This window comes from Pseudophryne corroboree, chromosome 6, assembly GCF_028390025.1.
Source record: "Pseudophryne corroboree isolate aPseCor3 chromosome 6, aPseCor3.hap2, whole genome shotgun sequence".
In the NCBI taxonomy this organism is placed as follows: domain Eukaryota; kingdom Metazoa; phylum Chordata; class Amphibia; order Anura; family Myobatrachidae; genus Pseudophryne; species Pseudophryne corroboree.
Window position 1 is genome coordinate 432,003,368 of NC_086449.1, and position 18,085 is coordinate 432,021,452.

Sequence of the window (18,085 nt, forward strand, 5' to 3'; positions counted from 1 at the left end):
GTCTTGCTAAGCTTAGAGCATTGTAAATGGCTCTTAGCACCAGGATATTTATGTGAAGTGATGTCTCCAGGCTTGACCATAAGCCCTGGAAATTTCTTCCCTGTGTGACTGCTCCCCAGCCTCGCAGGCTGGCATCCGTGGTCACCAGGACCCAGTCCTGAATGCCGAATCTGCGGCCCTCTAGAAGATGAGCACTCTGCAACCACCACAGGAGGGACACCCTTGTCCTTGGTGACCGGGTTATCCGCTGATGCATCTGAAGATGCAACCCCGACCATTTGTCCAGCAGGTCCCACTGGAAAGTTCTTGCGTGGAATCTGCCGAATGGGCTTGCTTCGTAGGAAGCCACCATTTTTCCCAGAACCCTTGTGCATTGATGCACTGAGACTTGGCTCGGTTTTAGGAGGTTCCTGACTAGCTCGGATAACTCCCTGGCTTTCTCCTCCGGGAGAAACACCTTTTTCTGGACTGTGTCCAGAATCATCCCTAGGAACAGAAAACGAGTCGTCGGAACCAGCTGCGATTTTGGAATATTGAGAATCCAACCGTGCTGTCGCAACACTACCTGAGATAGTGCTACACCGACCTCCAACTGTTCCCTGGATCTTACCCTTATCAGGAGATCGTCCAAGTAAGGGATAACTAAAACTCCCTTCCTTCGAAGGAGTATCATCATTTCGGCCATTACCTTGGTAAAGACCCGGGGTGCCGTGGACCATCCAACGGCAGCGTCTGAAACTGATAGTGACAGTTCTGTACCACAAACCTGAGGTACCCTTGGTGAGAAGGGTAAATTGGGACATGAAGGTAAGCATCCTTGATGTCCAGAGACACCATGTAGTCCCCTTCTCTTGAATTTGAACCTCTGTATGTAAGTGTTCAAAGATTTTAGATTTAAAATCGGTCTCACCGAGCCGTCCGGCTTCGGTACCACAACAGTGTGGAATAATACCTTTTTCCCTGTTGCAGGAGGGGTACCTTGATTATCACCTGCTGGGAATACAGCTTGTGAATGGCTTCCAAAACTGCCTCCCTGTCTGCTTGTAAAGCCCCAGCGTCATGCTGAGGGCTTGGCAGAGGCGGGAGAGGGCTTCTGTTCCTGGGAACTGGCTGATTTCTGCAGCCTTTTTCCTCTCCCTCTGTCACGGGGCAGAAATGAGGAACCTTTTGCCCACTTGCCCTTATGGGAACGAAAGGACTGCGCCTGATAATACGGCGTCTTCTTATGTTGAGAGGCGACCTGGGGTAAAAACGTTGATTTCCCAGCTGTTGCCGTGGCCACCAGGTCTGAAAGACCGACCCCAAATAACTCCTCCCCTTTATAAGGCAATACTTCCATATGCCATTTGGAATCCGCATCACCTGACCACTGTCGTGTCCATAACCCTCTTCTGGCAGAAATGGACAGCGCACTTACTCTTGATGCCAGTCGACAAATATCCCGCTGTGCATCACACATATATAGAAATGCATCTTTTAAATGCTCTATAGGCAATAATATACTGTCCCTACCTAGGGTATCAATATTTTCAGTCAGGGAATCCGACCACGCCAACCCAGCACTGCGCATCCAGGCTGAGGCGATTGCTGGTCGCAGTATAACACCAGTATGTTGTGTAAATACATTTTAGGATACCCTCCTGCTTTCTATCAGCAGGATCCTTAAGGGCGGCCATCTCAGGAGAGGGTAGAGCCCCTGTTTTGACAAGCGTGTGAGCGCTTTATCCACCCTAGGGGGTGTTTCCCAACGCACCCTAACCTCTGGCGGGAAAGGATATAATGCCAATAACTGTTTAGAAATTATCAGTTTTTTTTTTTTTTTATCGGGGGAAACCCACGCTTCATCACACACCTCATTTAATTTCTCAGATTCAGGAAAACTACAGGTAGTTTTTCCTCACTGAACATAATACCCCTATTGGTGGTACTCGTATTATCAGAAATGTGTAAAACATTTTTCATTGCCTCAATCATGTAACGTGTGGCCCTACTGGAAGTCATATTTGTCTCTTCACCGTCGACACTGGAGTCAGTATCCGTGTCGGCGACTGTATTTGCCATCTGAGGTAACGGGCGCTTTAGAGCCCCTGACGGCCTATGAGACGTCTGGACAGGCACAAGCTGAGTAGCCGGCTGTCTCATGTCAATCACTGTCTTTTGTAAAGAGCTGACACTGTCATGTAATTCCTTCCAACAGTTCATCCACTCAGGTGTCGACCCCCTAGGGGGTGACATCCCTATTACAGGCAATTTGCTCCGCCTCCACATCATTTTCCTCCTCATACATGTCGACACAAACGTACCGACACACAGCACACACACAGGGAATGCTCTGATAGAGGACAGGACCCCACTAGCCCTTTGGGGAGACAGAGGGAGAGTTTGCCAGCACACCAGAGCGCTATATATATACAGGGATAACCTTATATAAGTGTTTTTCCCCTTATAGCTGCTGTATTGTTTATACTGCGCCTAATTAGTGCCCCCCTCTCTTTTTTAACCCTTTCTGTAGTGTAGTGACTGCAGGGGAGAGCCAGGGAGCTTCCCTCCAACGGAGCTGTGAGGGAAAATGGCGCCAGTGTGCTGAGGAGATAGGCTCCGCCCCTTTCTCGGCGGCCTTTTCTCCCGTTTTTCAGTGTAATCTGGCAGGGGTTAAAATTCATCCATATAGCCCTGGGGGCTATATGTGATGTATTTTCGCCAGCCAAGGTGTTTTTATTGCTGCTCAGGGCGCCCCCCCCTAGCGCCCTGCACCCTCAGTGACCGAAGTGTGAAGTGTGCTCAGGAGCAATGGCGCACAGCTGCAGTGCTGTGCGCTACCTTGGTGAAGACAGGATGTCTTCTGCCGCCGATTTTCCGGACCTCTTCTTGCTTCTGGCTCTGTAAGGGGGCCGGCGGCGCGGCTCTGGGACCGGACTCCATGGCTGGGCCTGTGTTCGATCCCTCTGGAGCTAATGGTGTCCAGTAGCCTAAGAAGCCCAATCCACTCTGCACGCAGGTGAGTTCGCTTCTTCTCCCCTTAGTCCCTCGATGCAGTGAGCCTGTTGCCAGCAGGTCTCACTGAAAATAAAAAACCTAAAACTAAACTTTTCACTAAGCAGCTCAGGAGAGCCCCTAGTGTGCACCCTTCTCGTTCGGGCACAAAAATCTAACTGAGGCTTGGAGGAGGGTCATAGGGGGAGGAGCCAGTGCACACCAGGTAGTCCTAAAGCTTTACTTTTGTGCCCAGTCTCCTGCGGAGCCGCTATTCCCCATGGTCCTTACGGAGTTCCCAGCATCCACTAGGACGTCAGAGAAAATAAAAAAGATATTTTTAACACATTCTCTGTCATTAATATCTGTTTTGTATTATTCTAATAATTTTGCTGTGCAAGTGCAGACAAATATGTTTGGGAGGCAGAAAGAGCACTGCCTCCCACTGACAATATTGAAGGAGCTGAAGTGGGGGCGGGGCCAAGCTCCGGGCTGTAAAAGCCCATTGAAAAAAAGTATTAGAAGCGGCACTAGTATTAGTGCCTCAGTCAGGGCCGACCACTAGAGGGCGCTCTATGCTGCCAATACTGGCCTTTCATTCAGCATGGGTGAAGACAGTTTGCATAGTAAAATCCTGATGATCGCCTTCCAGTGCCCGCTGCTCTTCCTCCTAAAAAGGGCCGGCGCAGATGTCCCCTGCAATGTTCTCCACAGTCCAGGCAGCTCTGCATCCGGCTCCTGGCAGATGATGAAGCGACGATGCCTCAGAGGAGCCGAGACAGCAGAAAGAAGACAGCCATGTTTGTAAGTACACTATAGTACTGGGGAAGCACAGTACGAGTTGTGGGTGGAGGAAGGAGGTGTGTGTGTGTGTGTGTGTGTGTGTGTGTGTGTGTGTGTGTGTGTTGTAGTATGGGGTGAGGAGCTGGCTGGGGTTTTTTTTGGGCTGGCCTGTCATCTGATACATTGCTGATTGGTGGTTGCTGCTTTTTCCCTCTCTCAGTTGGAGACACTGCAGTGTGAGGATGTACTCTGGCTCCCTCCTGTCCCAAAACCTTTCCCCTTCCTTCTCCTCTAACACCTGCCTACTGACCTGAGATCTCATTTAAAGGTTAAGTATCCGTGGAGGCAGTGTATTAATGTTAACTAGAGGGGATGTTGTGTTGTGTTGTGTTGTGCTGTGGGGTGTATTGAAGTGTCTCTAGGATGGGGTATTATGCTGTGGGGGTGTATTTATGTTTGCTAGGAGGGAATAGTGTGATGTGGGGGAGTATTAATGTTCTCTAGACGAGTTACTGTGGTACAATATGTAGATGTGTTAATGCTATGTGTCGTGGTGATATACAGTATTATTGTGGGTAGCAGGGTGTCTACTAATGTTATCTTTGAATGGGGGTGTATTAATGGTGTGTGTGTGTGTGTGTGTGTGTGTGTGTGTGTGTGTAAAGCGAATATATGTGCGCTATATAAAATAACTGGTAATAGAAATAATATAGTGAGTGTGTATTATGCAGGGAGCTGTGTGAAAGTATCACTGCACTTTCCAGCATAATGGGGGTCATTCCGAGTTGTTCGCTCGGTAAATTTTTTCGCATCGCAGCGATTTTCCGCTTAGTGCGCATGCGCAATGTCCGCACTGCGACTGCGCCAAGTAAATTTGCTATGCAGTTAGGATTTTTACTCACGGTTTTTTCTTCGTTCTGGTGATCGTAATGTGATTGACAGGAAGTGGGTGTTTCTGGGCGGAAACTGGCCGTTTTATGGGAATGTGTGAAAAAACGCTACCATTTCTGGGAAAAACGCGGGAGTGGCTGGAGAAACGGAGGAGTGTCTGGGCGAACGCTGGGTGTGTTTGTGACGTCAAACCAGGAACGACAAGCACTGAACTGATCGCAGATGCCGAGTAAGTCTCGAGTTACTCAGAAACTGCACAGAGATGTATTTTCGCAATAATGCGAATCTTTCGTTCGCAATTTTAAGAAGCTAAGATTCACTCCCAGTAGGCGGCGGCTTAGCGTGTGCAATGCTGCTAAAAGCAGCTTGCGAGCGAACAACTCGGAATGACCCCCAATGTATTTACTGATACAATGTTTCTCCTATAGTATCTGGCTTCAAGTGAAACATTGTTATTTATTATGTTCTATGTATTAAAGGTTATATCTGTTTTGTTTTTGTCTATTTTTTTTTAACACTGCTGGAACTATCGGAGTGCAGCTTTTCTTCAAGCACAGCCTTTTCTGAAGTTTATTTAATTATTGATTTATAAACCAGTTATTTTTTTTCTGAGACGGCTACTGGATTATACATAACATCATTGAGCAAATAGATTGTTTTCTCTGTCTGCCTGTATCTTAACTTTCCAGCATGCGGCTGATAGTATTGTCATATTAAAGTGAAGTGTCTCTCCCCGCAGCTCAGTGCTCGGATCTAAACAGGCATGGCAGCTAATGCACCGCTGCAGACCACTCTTGTACCACGAGCCTCAGGGGAGTGACCAGATGTCAGCTACATTAGGGGTTGTCCTTCCGGCACTTACCAATCTGTACTAGGAGATGCGAGTTACTGGCCATTCTCAGATGGAAATTATACCTGTCCCACTTTATGTCACATTGCAGGTGGCTGTGGAACTAGAAGTCCCAGCACACTTTGACTCTGGTTGGATACACTATATAACGATACAAACCCAGCACACCAATGGGGCAGCCTTCACCCCAATCTGTAACCTGGCTTGTCTGCCCTCCTGAGGTGTAGCGACCCCCTTCACATATGCAAAAAACGAGGTGGCGCTCCAAGGCATGTAATATGGTGAGATACTTTAGTGCACACACGTCAGTGCAAACACATCAACGTTTCGGGGAATGATACCCCATCATCAGGATAACAAGTGCAAGTGCAGAAAAACAAATTTATACTTACAATCACCTCCATTCCCACCGGAGTCCCGGAATGGCATCCGACGGCGAGCAGGAATGGAGGTGATTGGTGGGGTGGGGGTTCCCACTTTCAGAGAAATTCCATCCCTGGGCTGACTGGTTTGGGGGGTGTTTAATGTGATCGCAGGGGAACACCACACCGAGGGGGGTGGGGGGGGGGGGGGGGGGGTTGGCGTGAATCAGGCAGTGCCTCCCCGGCCACTGACTTCACTGCACGTCACTGTAATGTAGTCATTTCCTGCAATGCCACACCCCTTGCAATGAGGTCACACCCTCTTTTTGGAGCATGCGCCTACGACACGTGCAAATTCTTTACTTTTCATATGACAATGGGAGGGGGTGCCAGAAACATTTTTGGCAGGGGGGTGCAAAATGTATAGCTGCGCCACTGACCACGAGTCTGGTCTTAACACTGAGAGAGTCCCAGCAACCATTTCCAGTACAATATTTTTTTCAAAAACTTTAGCAGCTCCTCGGGAGGTTTCATTTTTCTACAGTATCTAGCACCACAAGGTTGGAGACCACTGCTGTAGACCTTCTACACTAAGGGGCCTATTCGTCATGGGGGAGGGGCCGGATGGCTTAATTACTGGAGTAATTCAGCATCTGAAGATGGTGTTGATTCTCGCAAGCAAACGGTAAAACCTTTCAGTTTTTGTAGTTTGCGGCCCAGTCATGCGCCAAATAACAAATGAGCCCGTTACATAAAGACATGCGGAAACAGTTTACGCATGTTTTTACTAACAGGCTCATTAGTGATGATGAATCGGCCCCTAAATGTTAGTATGAAGCATGGCTGTCATTAATTTAAGTTTTATTTATAATCGTATACTACAGGAAATATTACTGACAGCTATTACATACTGACACTGTTTGTGTTATTAAGCAGTGACCCAGGTAACATTTCGTTGCACATATGTTATGTTCAGACAGGACAATAGAGTAATATAATTGAATTCATTTCCAGCCATGCTGTACTTTTTGCTGTGATTTATGCTTCTATGCCTTTGAATTGATTGAATAGTTCACTTATTAAAATAATTCTTGCCAGACTTCAACAGGATACAAAACATACTAACTTATTTCTACAGCTACAGGAATAAAAGGCCTACATAACTATTTGGAATTTGCAGAGACAGAAAGATCATGCAATATTGTCAATGCGTAATTCCAACATTAATATAAAGCAAAAGTGTGTACAAACGAATTATGTAACTGGAAGTAACCCAGGCAGCCAAATTGTGTATCATTGGTCTAGTACCTGGGTTGTTTGAGTGATAGAACATAAACACTAAGTATTTTTTTAATATGTCTAATAAAACTATTTGGCCAATGAACGCCTAGTTATAAAACACTAGAAATAAAGCAAACTTGGACAGCACTGGTTTAGCTTTTAAGGGTTCTGGTTGTTATTTTTGTGGACAGATGGACTCAGGAGCAAGTAAAGACGGGAGCTAGAACTAGTCACCGTGGGATCCACTAGAGAGAGGTAGTCTGTTTAAGCCAGAGAAGCACTACTGTGCACTCTTTATGTTGGCTCCTTAGGGAGGTTTCAACCCCTGTTACAAGCCGCTGCGGCTCGTCCCTCCATTGGGTTTCGGTCGTGGATCAGTGATCCCCACCGGGTGCTTAGCAACTGGGATGCCGGGTGGCTGTTTCTTGGTTACAGGGGATGTGCAGCAGTACATGCAGCTGCACAGAGTTTACATTGGTTCAGCAACAGGTTATAAGGCACTCAGACCAACGCCCAGTGCCGGTTATAGCTTGTCCCTTGTAGTATAAGCCGCAAGTCCATGTTTCTAGACCTTACCAGTTCTGTGGATACTCTGCCGGATTTCCTGCTCATTCCTGCCCACGTTGTATCTACCTCCAGCCTAGTCTGTTAACCATATATCACTCATCTCTTCTTTATCCCTTCTCCAGGTTAATACATCTGCCCCATTATCTGCACAGCCCCTTTCATATTGGATCCCATCTAATTTCAAGATTATTGTAATGACAAGATTGTTTAAGACATGGTTATTTTATTACAGCCCAGTATGTTTTACCCATTGTTTTATATACTGCTTATTTTAATCAGTAATAATGCACATTACATGGTAGTATCATCATTTAACATACAGAGTCACAAAGTCTGATGGATGAAACAGTCAAATGCAGTTACACCAGGGATATCCTGTAGAAATTACGGACATCTAATCCACTGTGCATGTGTAAGAGCGCAAAACTGGAAGTCAGAGCGGCTCCCGGAAACCAGACGCGTCCCACGGACCGGAAATGATCAGCAAACACGATTTTTATATCTTATGGCAACTAAGTATATATATGATATAAGCACTGGACACCAGGGGGAGATAATAAAAACATAAGATGTGGTGTATATGGTGATGAGGCAATTCAAAACAACAAACCGGAAGTATGTACCTGACACTTTCTGCTAAATCATCCACATTTTAATGTTACAATATGCATCTTTTCAATGATAAATATATGCCATATGTAAGAGTGCACAACTGGAGTTGTGTTTGTGTGTAAATTTGCACGTATTTTCTAGCAATTTATGAAAGGTCACCTTTGACGGGATACAGTTGTCCTCCATAGTATTAATAGCAACCACTTGAGACTCCTGTCATACTGCCTTGAGGAAGGGAGCTTGTCCCGAAAAGTGTTGCAGCAGTGACAGGGAAGCTACATGTTCAACAGCAGGAGGAACTGATCCACATTCCAGTTGAGAGCTGGTTCCGGAACTTGGATCTCCAATAATATTGATGTGCCTCTCTTAAATGGATATCTGGTAAACCTACAGCTTGCCTTATGCTACAGATATATTTATATTTCATGTCTACTGACCCTGGATATTTGATATATTTTATCTGGAATAATACATTTGTTACGTTTTGCACTATATTTCCGTCTGATTTTGTCTCCATATGTGACGTATTATATATACACATGAGGGATTGAAATAAATATCTAAGGAGTGCAGAGATCCTTTAAGGGAATTTCAGTTCTTTTTAGTCCTTTATGTGTATCCTCATTTACCTCTTGTAGGTGTCATAGCTACAGCACATCATTTGGCTTTATTCCTCGTTTTCGTATTTGAACTAGTGCACCTATCTGATCTATCTGTTCATATTTTGCATTACTGTTTTAGGATCTTTGGGGTATAACCCAGATCAGAAGGGTGCTGCAAGAGATCGTCTTTTAACATGAGTGCCAGGGTTCTCCTACATCCTTTTTTTAATAGATTGACAACTCCATGGTATAGTTTTAATTTTTTTATCTTGTTAGTTAGAGAATATTTTTTTCTATGTTCTTGCTCACCTGCAGATTTTCACAAGAAAAATTATAGAAATTCACAACATATACAGTGATGTGAAATCAAGCAAACCATGGTAGTTTACTGAAGCAACATTTATGGCAGATCAACATGACCATGACAGGCAGTTAGAACGGATGGTCCTCACTGCTGTAAGGTAATCAGAGACTTACACTACATGGCATATTGTATGTTTTAATCCTCAGCAGTAAAGGGATCAGACTAAATCTGATTATATTTTGATCCTCAACCTTCTCGTTCACCAAGTATGAAGCTAATTAAGGGTGGATGGATTAAAACTTATATTAATTGGTTTGGTGTCTTTTGACAGAGTTGTAAATTGCTGGTCTGGCCTCTGAAAGCCATCAATAATTAGTGTAATGTGCCTCTCACAATACAATGCCTTTTTAGTTTTGTTTTTCTAAAAAAAAGTGCTACATGAAACATAATTTACTGTTATAATTCAACTCTTCTTAAAAGCTATGACTACAGTTTTAATGTTTAACATATCACTGTCCACAATATTATGCAGTTATTAGCAATGTAGTTATTTATGATGCATACTGTATCTACTAATTTGTCTATTACAGCACTTTATACACTTCTTTTATTATTGAGAAAACAATCAGGATCTTGTAATCAGTACTATATGTTTTTAAAGTACAGTAGGTGTATATTCAGGTAACTTATTTTTTTTAACTTTTTTACTATGAGTAGTTTCACTGCACATGCATTAACAGGCAGGAAAGATGTATCATGTTGGGTGTATTCCCTGTTGTTGGCATGACATGGTAGTAAATTAACAGCTGCGGACAAATGCAACCAAAGCAGGAGAGTGTCATTATCTAACAGTGTGCAGAGCTAGCCTTATCGGGGGTCATTCCGAACCGATCGTTCGCTGCAGTTTATCGCAGCGCAGCGATCGGGGCGGAATTGCGCATGTGCCGGCGCGGCAGTCGTTTCCCTGCAATCGCCTCTGCCTGATTGACAGGCAGAGGCGGGAGGGGGCGGCACGGCGGCGTTTGGCCGCCGTTATGGGGGCGCAGTTCGGCCAACGCAGGCATGGCCGAACTGTGCGTGGGGCGGGCCGCAGCGGCTGCGTGACATCACACGCAGCCGCTGCGGACCGGGGAGCGACGAGTAGCTCCCGGCCAGCATGCTAAAGCTGCGCTGGCCGGGAGCTACTCCTAAAGTGCAAAAGCATCGCCTCTGTGCGATGCTTTTGCACTTCTGCGGGGGGATGCCGGCACTGACATGCGGGGCGGGATAGCCCTGTGCTGGGCGTCCCCCCGCATGTCTATGGACATGATCGTAGCCATGCAAAATTTTGCAGTGCTACGATCAACTCGGAATGACCCCCATCATGCGTTGTATAGACGGACACAAAGGGGGGTAAATTTACTAAGGTGGGAGTTTTTTAGAACTTGTGATGTTGCTCATAGCAACCAACTAGATTCTACTTAACATTTATCTAGCTTCTTCTAGAAGATAATACATAACATCTGATTGGTTGCTACGGGCAACATCACCAGTTCTAAAAAAAAACTCCCATCTTAGTAAACTTACCCCATTGTGGTTGCTTCTTGCGTATGCAAAATGATTCAAAGCAATGACTTCCATATAACAAAATACACACAGAGACACGTCAACCATAAAATCTAGACCGATATCGTTCTTATATAACACAGGTACATTTCCCGTACGTACAGTATTATACAGATACACATCTATATACTGTAATATACTGTACAGAAACATACCTTCCTTATATAGCATAATATACGGTTCAGAGGTTCGCCCTCCATATAACATACACAAACATATTTCTCATACATCGCATTATATAGACCCATCTCCCATACATATACATTATACTGAACAAATATATATCATATAGAGAAACAAATAAATATTATATTATACCAACACATCTATCAAATTTTACCCATATCATATTATACAGACATGTCTATTTATCATGCAGAAAACGAAATACCAAGGTAATTCACCCGGCGCTGTCAAGAGGATATGCTAGACCTTTAAGCTGCTGTATAAAGGGATAGTTAGTCCCTGAAGAAACAATTGATAAAGCTGTGGATACAGCGAAACGCGTTGGTTTGGAGGAGCCGTGCACCACTGAATCATTAATTATACCTGGAACAAGCCTAGAAGTCCGTCAGCAATTGGGAAACTCGCAGAAGTCCACAAAGGCACCAGAGATCCAGCTTTGAATAGGACTGAATCTGGTTTGGAACCAAGCAATAAAGGTTCGCCTAACATCTTGGACTTTCAACTGCTAGCATTGCAAAGTGCACCCAGGACTGTGGCATAATTCCAAGGACCTTCATCAGTGCATCATGTCCGGCTTCCTCGTGTGGTAATACACCAAACAAACATGCTGTGCTTGCCCTGCTTGACACGTTTTTACAAAATTATTTTATATTTATATATATATATATATATATATAGATATATATATATATATAGATAGATGAATTGAATGGTTTATTTGTTGCAACAATTTTTATAATAAATTGTGATTATTATTATTTTTTCCATATCCAGTTTTTTAGCGCTGTTTACACACCCTTATTCCTATTATGTCTATTTATCATATTGTTTTATTGGCACACGTCTCCTTTATATTACAGTAGTAAAGGAACTTGGCACACCCATCAAGTTCCCACCAACCCTTGTTGCTGGAGAAACACAGGGGGTGGAGCTAGAGAGACACAGGGGGATAGCACTAGAGAGACACAATGGGGTGGTGCTAGAGAGACACAGGGGGGTGGTGCTAAAGAGACACAGGGAGGTGGTGCTAGAGAGACACCAGGGGTGGTGGTGGTGCTAGAGAGACACGGGAATGGTGGGGGGGTTGTGTGCTAGAGAGACACAAGGAAGGTGGTGCTAGAGAGACACGGGGGGGGCTAGAGAGACACAGGGTGGTGGTGCTAGTGAGACACAAGGGGGTAGTGCTAGAGACACACAGGGGGGTGGCACTAGAGAGACACATGGGGGTGGTGCTAGAGAGACACAGGGAGGTGGTGCTAGAGAGACACCGGGGGGGGTGGTGCTAGAGAGACACCGGGGGTGGGGGTGGTGCTAGAGAGACACGGGAAGGGGGGACGGGTTGTGTGCTAGAGACACAAGGAGGGTGTTGCTAGTGAGACACAAGGGGGTAGTGCTAGAGAGACACGGGGGTGGCGCTAGAGAGACACAGGGGGGTGGTGCTGGAAACGGTATCCGGTTTCTAGGTCGATCACACTTAGGTCGACAGTATCTAGGTCGACCACTATTGGTCGACAGTAACTAGGTCGACAGGGTCGCTAGGTCAACATTTTCTAGGTAGACAGGTCAAAAGGTTGACATGAGTTTTTCACAATTTCTTTCTTTTTTTGAACTTTTTTATACTTAACGATCCACGTGGAGTACAATTGGGAATAGTAACCTGTGCCAAGCACAGCGGAAGCGGAGCGAGGCACCTTGCCCGAAGCATGGTGAGCGAAGCACTAATTGGGGTTCCCGTCACTGTACAGAGAAAACGACACAAAAAGACCTTTTGACCTGTCGACATAGAACATGTCGACCTAGAAACCCCGTCGACCTAGTTACTGTCGACCTAGTTACTGTCGACCAATAGTGGTCGACCTAAACACTGTCGACCTAAGTGTGGTCGACCTTCCATACCACACCCGCTGGAAACACACAGGTAATACCACTGGCAGGATTAGAAGAAAAGCGCATATTGAAAGTTGGACTAGTACAGAATTATTCACCCCAGCATCATTACGGACTGTGATAAATACTGTGTTTCTTATTTAGCTGATCTGTGTGAGATATTTACCAATACTCACAGACTATTATTAACCTCACATTAGTTGATTTGATGTTCCTTAATGATAATTAAGGTTACAGCTAGGTATGGGCTAAATACCAATTTACCAATAAATTTGTTTATATTAACTTTTATAGTCATGTCCAGCAGTGGTGTCTGTCATGTTTTCATGGTAACATAACCAGTTTTCTTAACTTAAAAAAGTGCCTCTTTTTGTCATATAAATATTCAGATGTTCTCTTTAGATGTTATCTAATGGCTGTATTTTGCAATTTGTGTATAACTCAAGTATCCTCATATTGTTCTATTTCCCTCTACTACGTGTGTGTGTGTGTGTGTGTGTGTGTGTGTGTGTGTGTGTGTGTGTGTGTGTGTGTGTGTGTGTGTGTATATAGATATGTTTATTTATTACAGTGTGCTTCAATTACTATTCTAACCAAATAAATTAGTGATTATAGTAAAACAACAGTGTATGGAAAAAAGGTGGTACTGAAGATAGACATTAAAAAGACAGACCACATGGTCGACAATCAAAAGATACACATTGTCAAAAGGGCTACAAAATGTTGTGTTTTTAATCATTTTTTTATCCAAATTTGTTGAAATGCTTTGCTCGCCACATTTCGGCCTTGGTGGCTCACTCCGCTCACCACAAGGTTACTAACGGTAATAGTTTGTAACATGGATAGTAAATTTGTTGAAATGCGTTTGCTCTGTGGCTTGCTTCGCTCGCTACAAGGTTACTAAAGGTAATAGTTGTGTGACATGGAGAGTAAAGGCAACAAAAGTTGTAAGAACATGAAAAAGCCCTAAAAAACATGCGTCGACCATATGTGTGTCAACCTTTTTCATGTTGACCTTTTGACCCTGTCTATCCTTTGACCCTGCTGAACTTTTGACTGTCGCCCATATGGTGTGGCCTATTGACTGTCTATCTAGACACTGTTTATCTATACACTGGAACCCAGAAAAAATATAAGAAGAAGAGAGTATATATACTGGATAAAGAGTGAGACGGTGGAGCGAAAGAATAAAGGGGAAATGAGAGGAGAGAATATAGAGGCAGAGTGAGAATATAGGGGAAGATGGGTGAAAGAGTATAGGTGAGCCAGGGGAGAGAGACTGTAGGGGCACAATAAGTGCTAGAGAGAGAAATAATAGGGGGAAAGGGACATTAGACAGAGATAGGAGACAGATACAGGAGAAAAGGGGACAAGAAAAAGAAACCTGCACTGCCGACACCAAGCAAATGACAAATCCAAAACACTAGTTTATCATACAAAAAGCAACAATATGATGCTTCAGCAAAGTCACACAGCGACAAAGACAGCTACTGATAATATTGCCGAGTGAGACTTACAATACTACAGAAAAGCTTGACTGTATTACTAGAAGTGTGCAAGGGACGCAATGTCATCACTAATACTTCATCAGGGTTGGCCTGGTACTTCACTCACTAGATTTAAATAGATAACAGCCAACCAATAGGAGAATGTTTATTTTCCCTGCATATAAAGTAACATGGGCAAATCTGTTGCAGCTGAAGAAGCCAAAATATAAGGTTTTGCACTTTTCACCATGAATCCTTATTAACATGGAATCAATCTGATAACATAGCATTGGTCAACAATAGTTTTGTCCCAAGGGTTCTGATGGGTGTTCTAAGTACACATTATTAAACAGAATACAAATAAGCAATTAGAATTTTCCCATCAGACTTTGTTTTCTTGAGGCACCATGTTTATTTTTTGCATTAAGAAAAATCACAAGATTTTACATACAGTCACCACAAAGCCCAGCACTCCAGCACAATATACAGCAACTTGGTCTGATGCCTGTACAAGCGGCAATCATTTACAACCCTGCCTTGTAAATGATTGGAGCTTTAAAAAAATGTTCTGTTTGGCCGGGATTCCACACCTCCGGCCAACTCGTACTACATTACATCCAACCCAATGAGTGTTTTAATCAGGACATTTGTAAGTGACACGTTTACAATCCTGACTGTTGGATCCTTGCAACGGAATACCGACAGACGATGAAATGCTGATGCCGGAATCCTGAAAGGGGCCAGGACACTTATGTCGGAATCCCGAACGTCGGGATTCCGATCATCGAGACAGCGGGCAGGCAAGTAATACGCAGAGAATTGGGGGTGGGGTTAGAATTAGGCGACCTCTGGAGTGTTAGGGTTATGGTGCGGGTTGGGGAGGGTTAGGTTTAGGGTGCGGGGAGGGGGTTATAGATAGGCACCACTTGGGGGCAGTTAGGTTTAGGGTGCAGGGAGGGGGGGTTAGGGTTAGACTGCGGTGGGGCAAGGGTTAGGCAACTAAAAGGGAGGGTAAGTCTAGGGTTGGGGGAGGGTTAGACAACGTAACACCCATTGTCAAGATTTTGACTGTCAGGATGCCACTGTCATACTCCCGACCAACGGCATCCAGACAGGCGGCATTTCATACCCAACCAATTTCTAACATGGAAAAGCCTTAACAAGGTAAGTGCAGCCTCAATTGGCTGTCTGATTACTGCTGTGCTCTTTAAAGCTACAAGTTTGTATCTTTTTAAGAAATAACTTGCATGACACTCAAAAACCTTACCCAATATAGAAATGTTGAAAACATATTTGAATTCGGCGCAAACAATACAATGAGAATAAGGTCTTTTCATCATTGAGACACACAAAAAAATGTTTTCTAGCTCCCCAGTGTAATCAGTGTAACTGAGAAATATGCCCCAATGGCTCCTTTGCAACTTTTGACGCTCACCTTTGCAATTTCATCAATAAAGCAAACATGGGACACAGGGTCTCTCTTCTTCATCAAAACTTTCTGAAGATGCTGCACCTGTAATACACATTTATATGAGAAATCACAATTTCTATAGAATTCCTTGCAGTAAATTTCTAGTCAGTCTTACCTGGACACAAGCTGCATAAATTTGGTCCATTAATTTCTCCATATTTGTCCAAAGTGCAGCTCGAAAAGCAGCTGTGTTTCCTGGCTGAGGCATAGCTGCACGCCCTGGGGCTCCTAACCAAACAAATTAATACAACTACATTAAAAGGCAAACAATATATAGTCTCCTTAAAAAGAACAAAACATGATGCAGATATTCTGGAAAATGCAGTGGTTAGTGGCTACAAAACGTACTCACCTATTGCCATTTTACTTTCCTGTATCATCAATCCATATGCATTTATTAAGAATATGTTCTCAGTGAGCACCTCAAATACCATAAACCAAAATTTTCTCTTAATTCCAAATAAATTACTGACACTTATTCATTACTTGATTGTTCACCTCCCTTGTCTTTATCCTTGTTATAACCGCCTTAACTGTAATTGTAGCTACATTATGAGTGTATGGGTAACTACCACAATATCATGGGTGACAGCTGCTATTACCCATGCTGCTCTGGGCACTTCTAACCCCTGCTGTAGCTACTAAGAATTTCATTGTGAAAAGGAGAGTAGTGCTGTCTGCAGTAAGCATAGAACTTAATGAGCTGTGTGCGGAGTTTCCACAAACACCACAAGCCATCTGACACTCCAGAATGTCATGTACACAAGCCAGAGTTGCCAGACTCCAAAACTAAATTGTGTTTTGAGGACATTTGTGAACTCTTATGGTCCCTTCTGAGCAAGAAAATTCAGAAATGACTGCAGTAGTACAATGTACGTTTTTAGTTCTTCTAGCTATTATTTAAGCTACATATATCAGGTTTAATGATGAGCTATGAGTCGGACTGTCAGCATGATGAAAGCTTCCAGGGCATCCATATTCCATCCTATAAAGGTATTGTGTGCTTGTAGACTACATACAATATTAAGCGGTGTAACAGAAATTAGTATAACTTGATTTCATTTGCTCATGGAGATCATTTAGTGAGAGCTTTACTCTGCATTTTTCTATTTCATCTGGTCAGACAGATTGTTTGATGGACTTTTATGAGGTGTGGTATATGTCAACATTCATCATATACACTGATTTTATTGTTGCCATTATTGAGGAGTTTTCTAATAATCCTCAAAGGTAGATCAGACAGAACACCTTTATTGAAAAGCATTTCATTTTGTTTGGTACCCTAGACCAGTGGTTCTCAAACTCGGTCCTCAGGACCCCAGTTTTGCATGTCACCCAGCAGGTGCACTGTGTTATCACCAACTGTCACTTTTTAAAAATCTACAGGTGACCTGCAAAACATGAACCGTGTGGGGTCCTGAGGACCGAGTTTGAGAACCTGTGCCCTAGACCATATTAATGTTGCCTCCCAAAATGATGCAAGCTTAAACATACTTGCCAATGCACTAGAAGGGAATGGAGAAGTAAAGCTGCCAAGAATTAGGATTATAACATGAGATCAAGGTTACGATCAACTGGCACAGAATACCCAGCAGCCTGACCTTCCTCCTGGTCAGATGATCTACTCTGGGAACAAAAGATGAGTTTGGTGAGTATCTTAATGGCTGCACCTCTACACTTTGAGTTTGCAGACAAGAAAGAAAATAAGATTTTAAACCTACCGGTAAATCTTTTTCTCGTAGTCCGTAGAGGATGCTGGGGACTCCGTAAGGACCATGGGGATAGACGGGCTCCGCAGGAGACATGAGCATTTTAAGAAAGACTTTAGGTCTGGGTGTGCACTGGCACCTCCCTCTATACCCCTCCTCTAGACCTCAGTTAGAGAAACTGTGCCCAGAGGAGATGGACAGTACGAGGAAAGGATTTTTGTTAATCCAAGGGCAAAATTCATACCAGCCACACCAATCACACCGTATAACTTGTGTATCTATTAAACAGTTAACAGTATGAAAAAACAACGTAGCATCAGTCCAACCTGATGGAACTATAACATAACCCTTATGTAAGCAAAACTATATACAAGTCTCGCAGAAGTAGTCCGCACTTGGGACGGGCGCCCAGAATCCTCTACGGACTACGAGAAAAAGATTTACCGGTAGGTTTAAAATCTTATTTTCTCTAACGGCCTAGAGGATGCTGGGGACTCCTTAAGGACCATGGGGAT

The 18,085-nt window shown here is 43.9% G+C and overlaps 1 protein-coding gene across 2 annotated transcripts in view; it reads right to left on the reverse strand.

Moving 5' to 3' along the window:
• COG5 (component of oligomeric golgi complex 5) overlaps positions 1 to 18,085 on the reverse strand; it is an 866,036-nt gene that overhangs the window by 331,344 nt on the left and 516,607 nt on the right. For both annotated transcript variants that reach the window (XM_063927060.1, XM_063927059.1), the window contains exons 9-10: positions 15,977 to 16,089; positions 15,826 to 15,903 (exon numbers count right to left, since the gene is read on the reverse strand). In XM_063927060.1, coding sequence (XP_063783130.1) covers positions 15,826 to 15,903; positions 15,977 to 16,089 — 191 coding nt within the window. The remainder of the gene's footprint in view (positions 1 to 15,825; positions 15,904 to 15,976; positions 16,090 to 18,085) is intronic.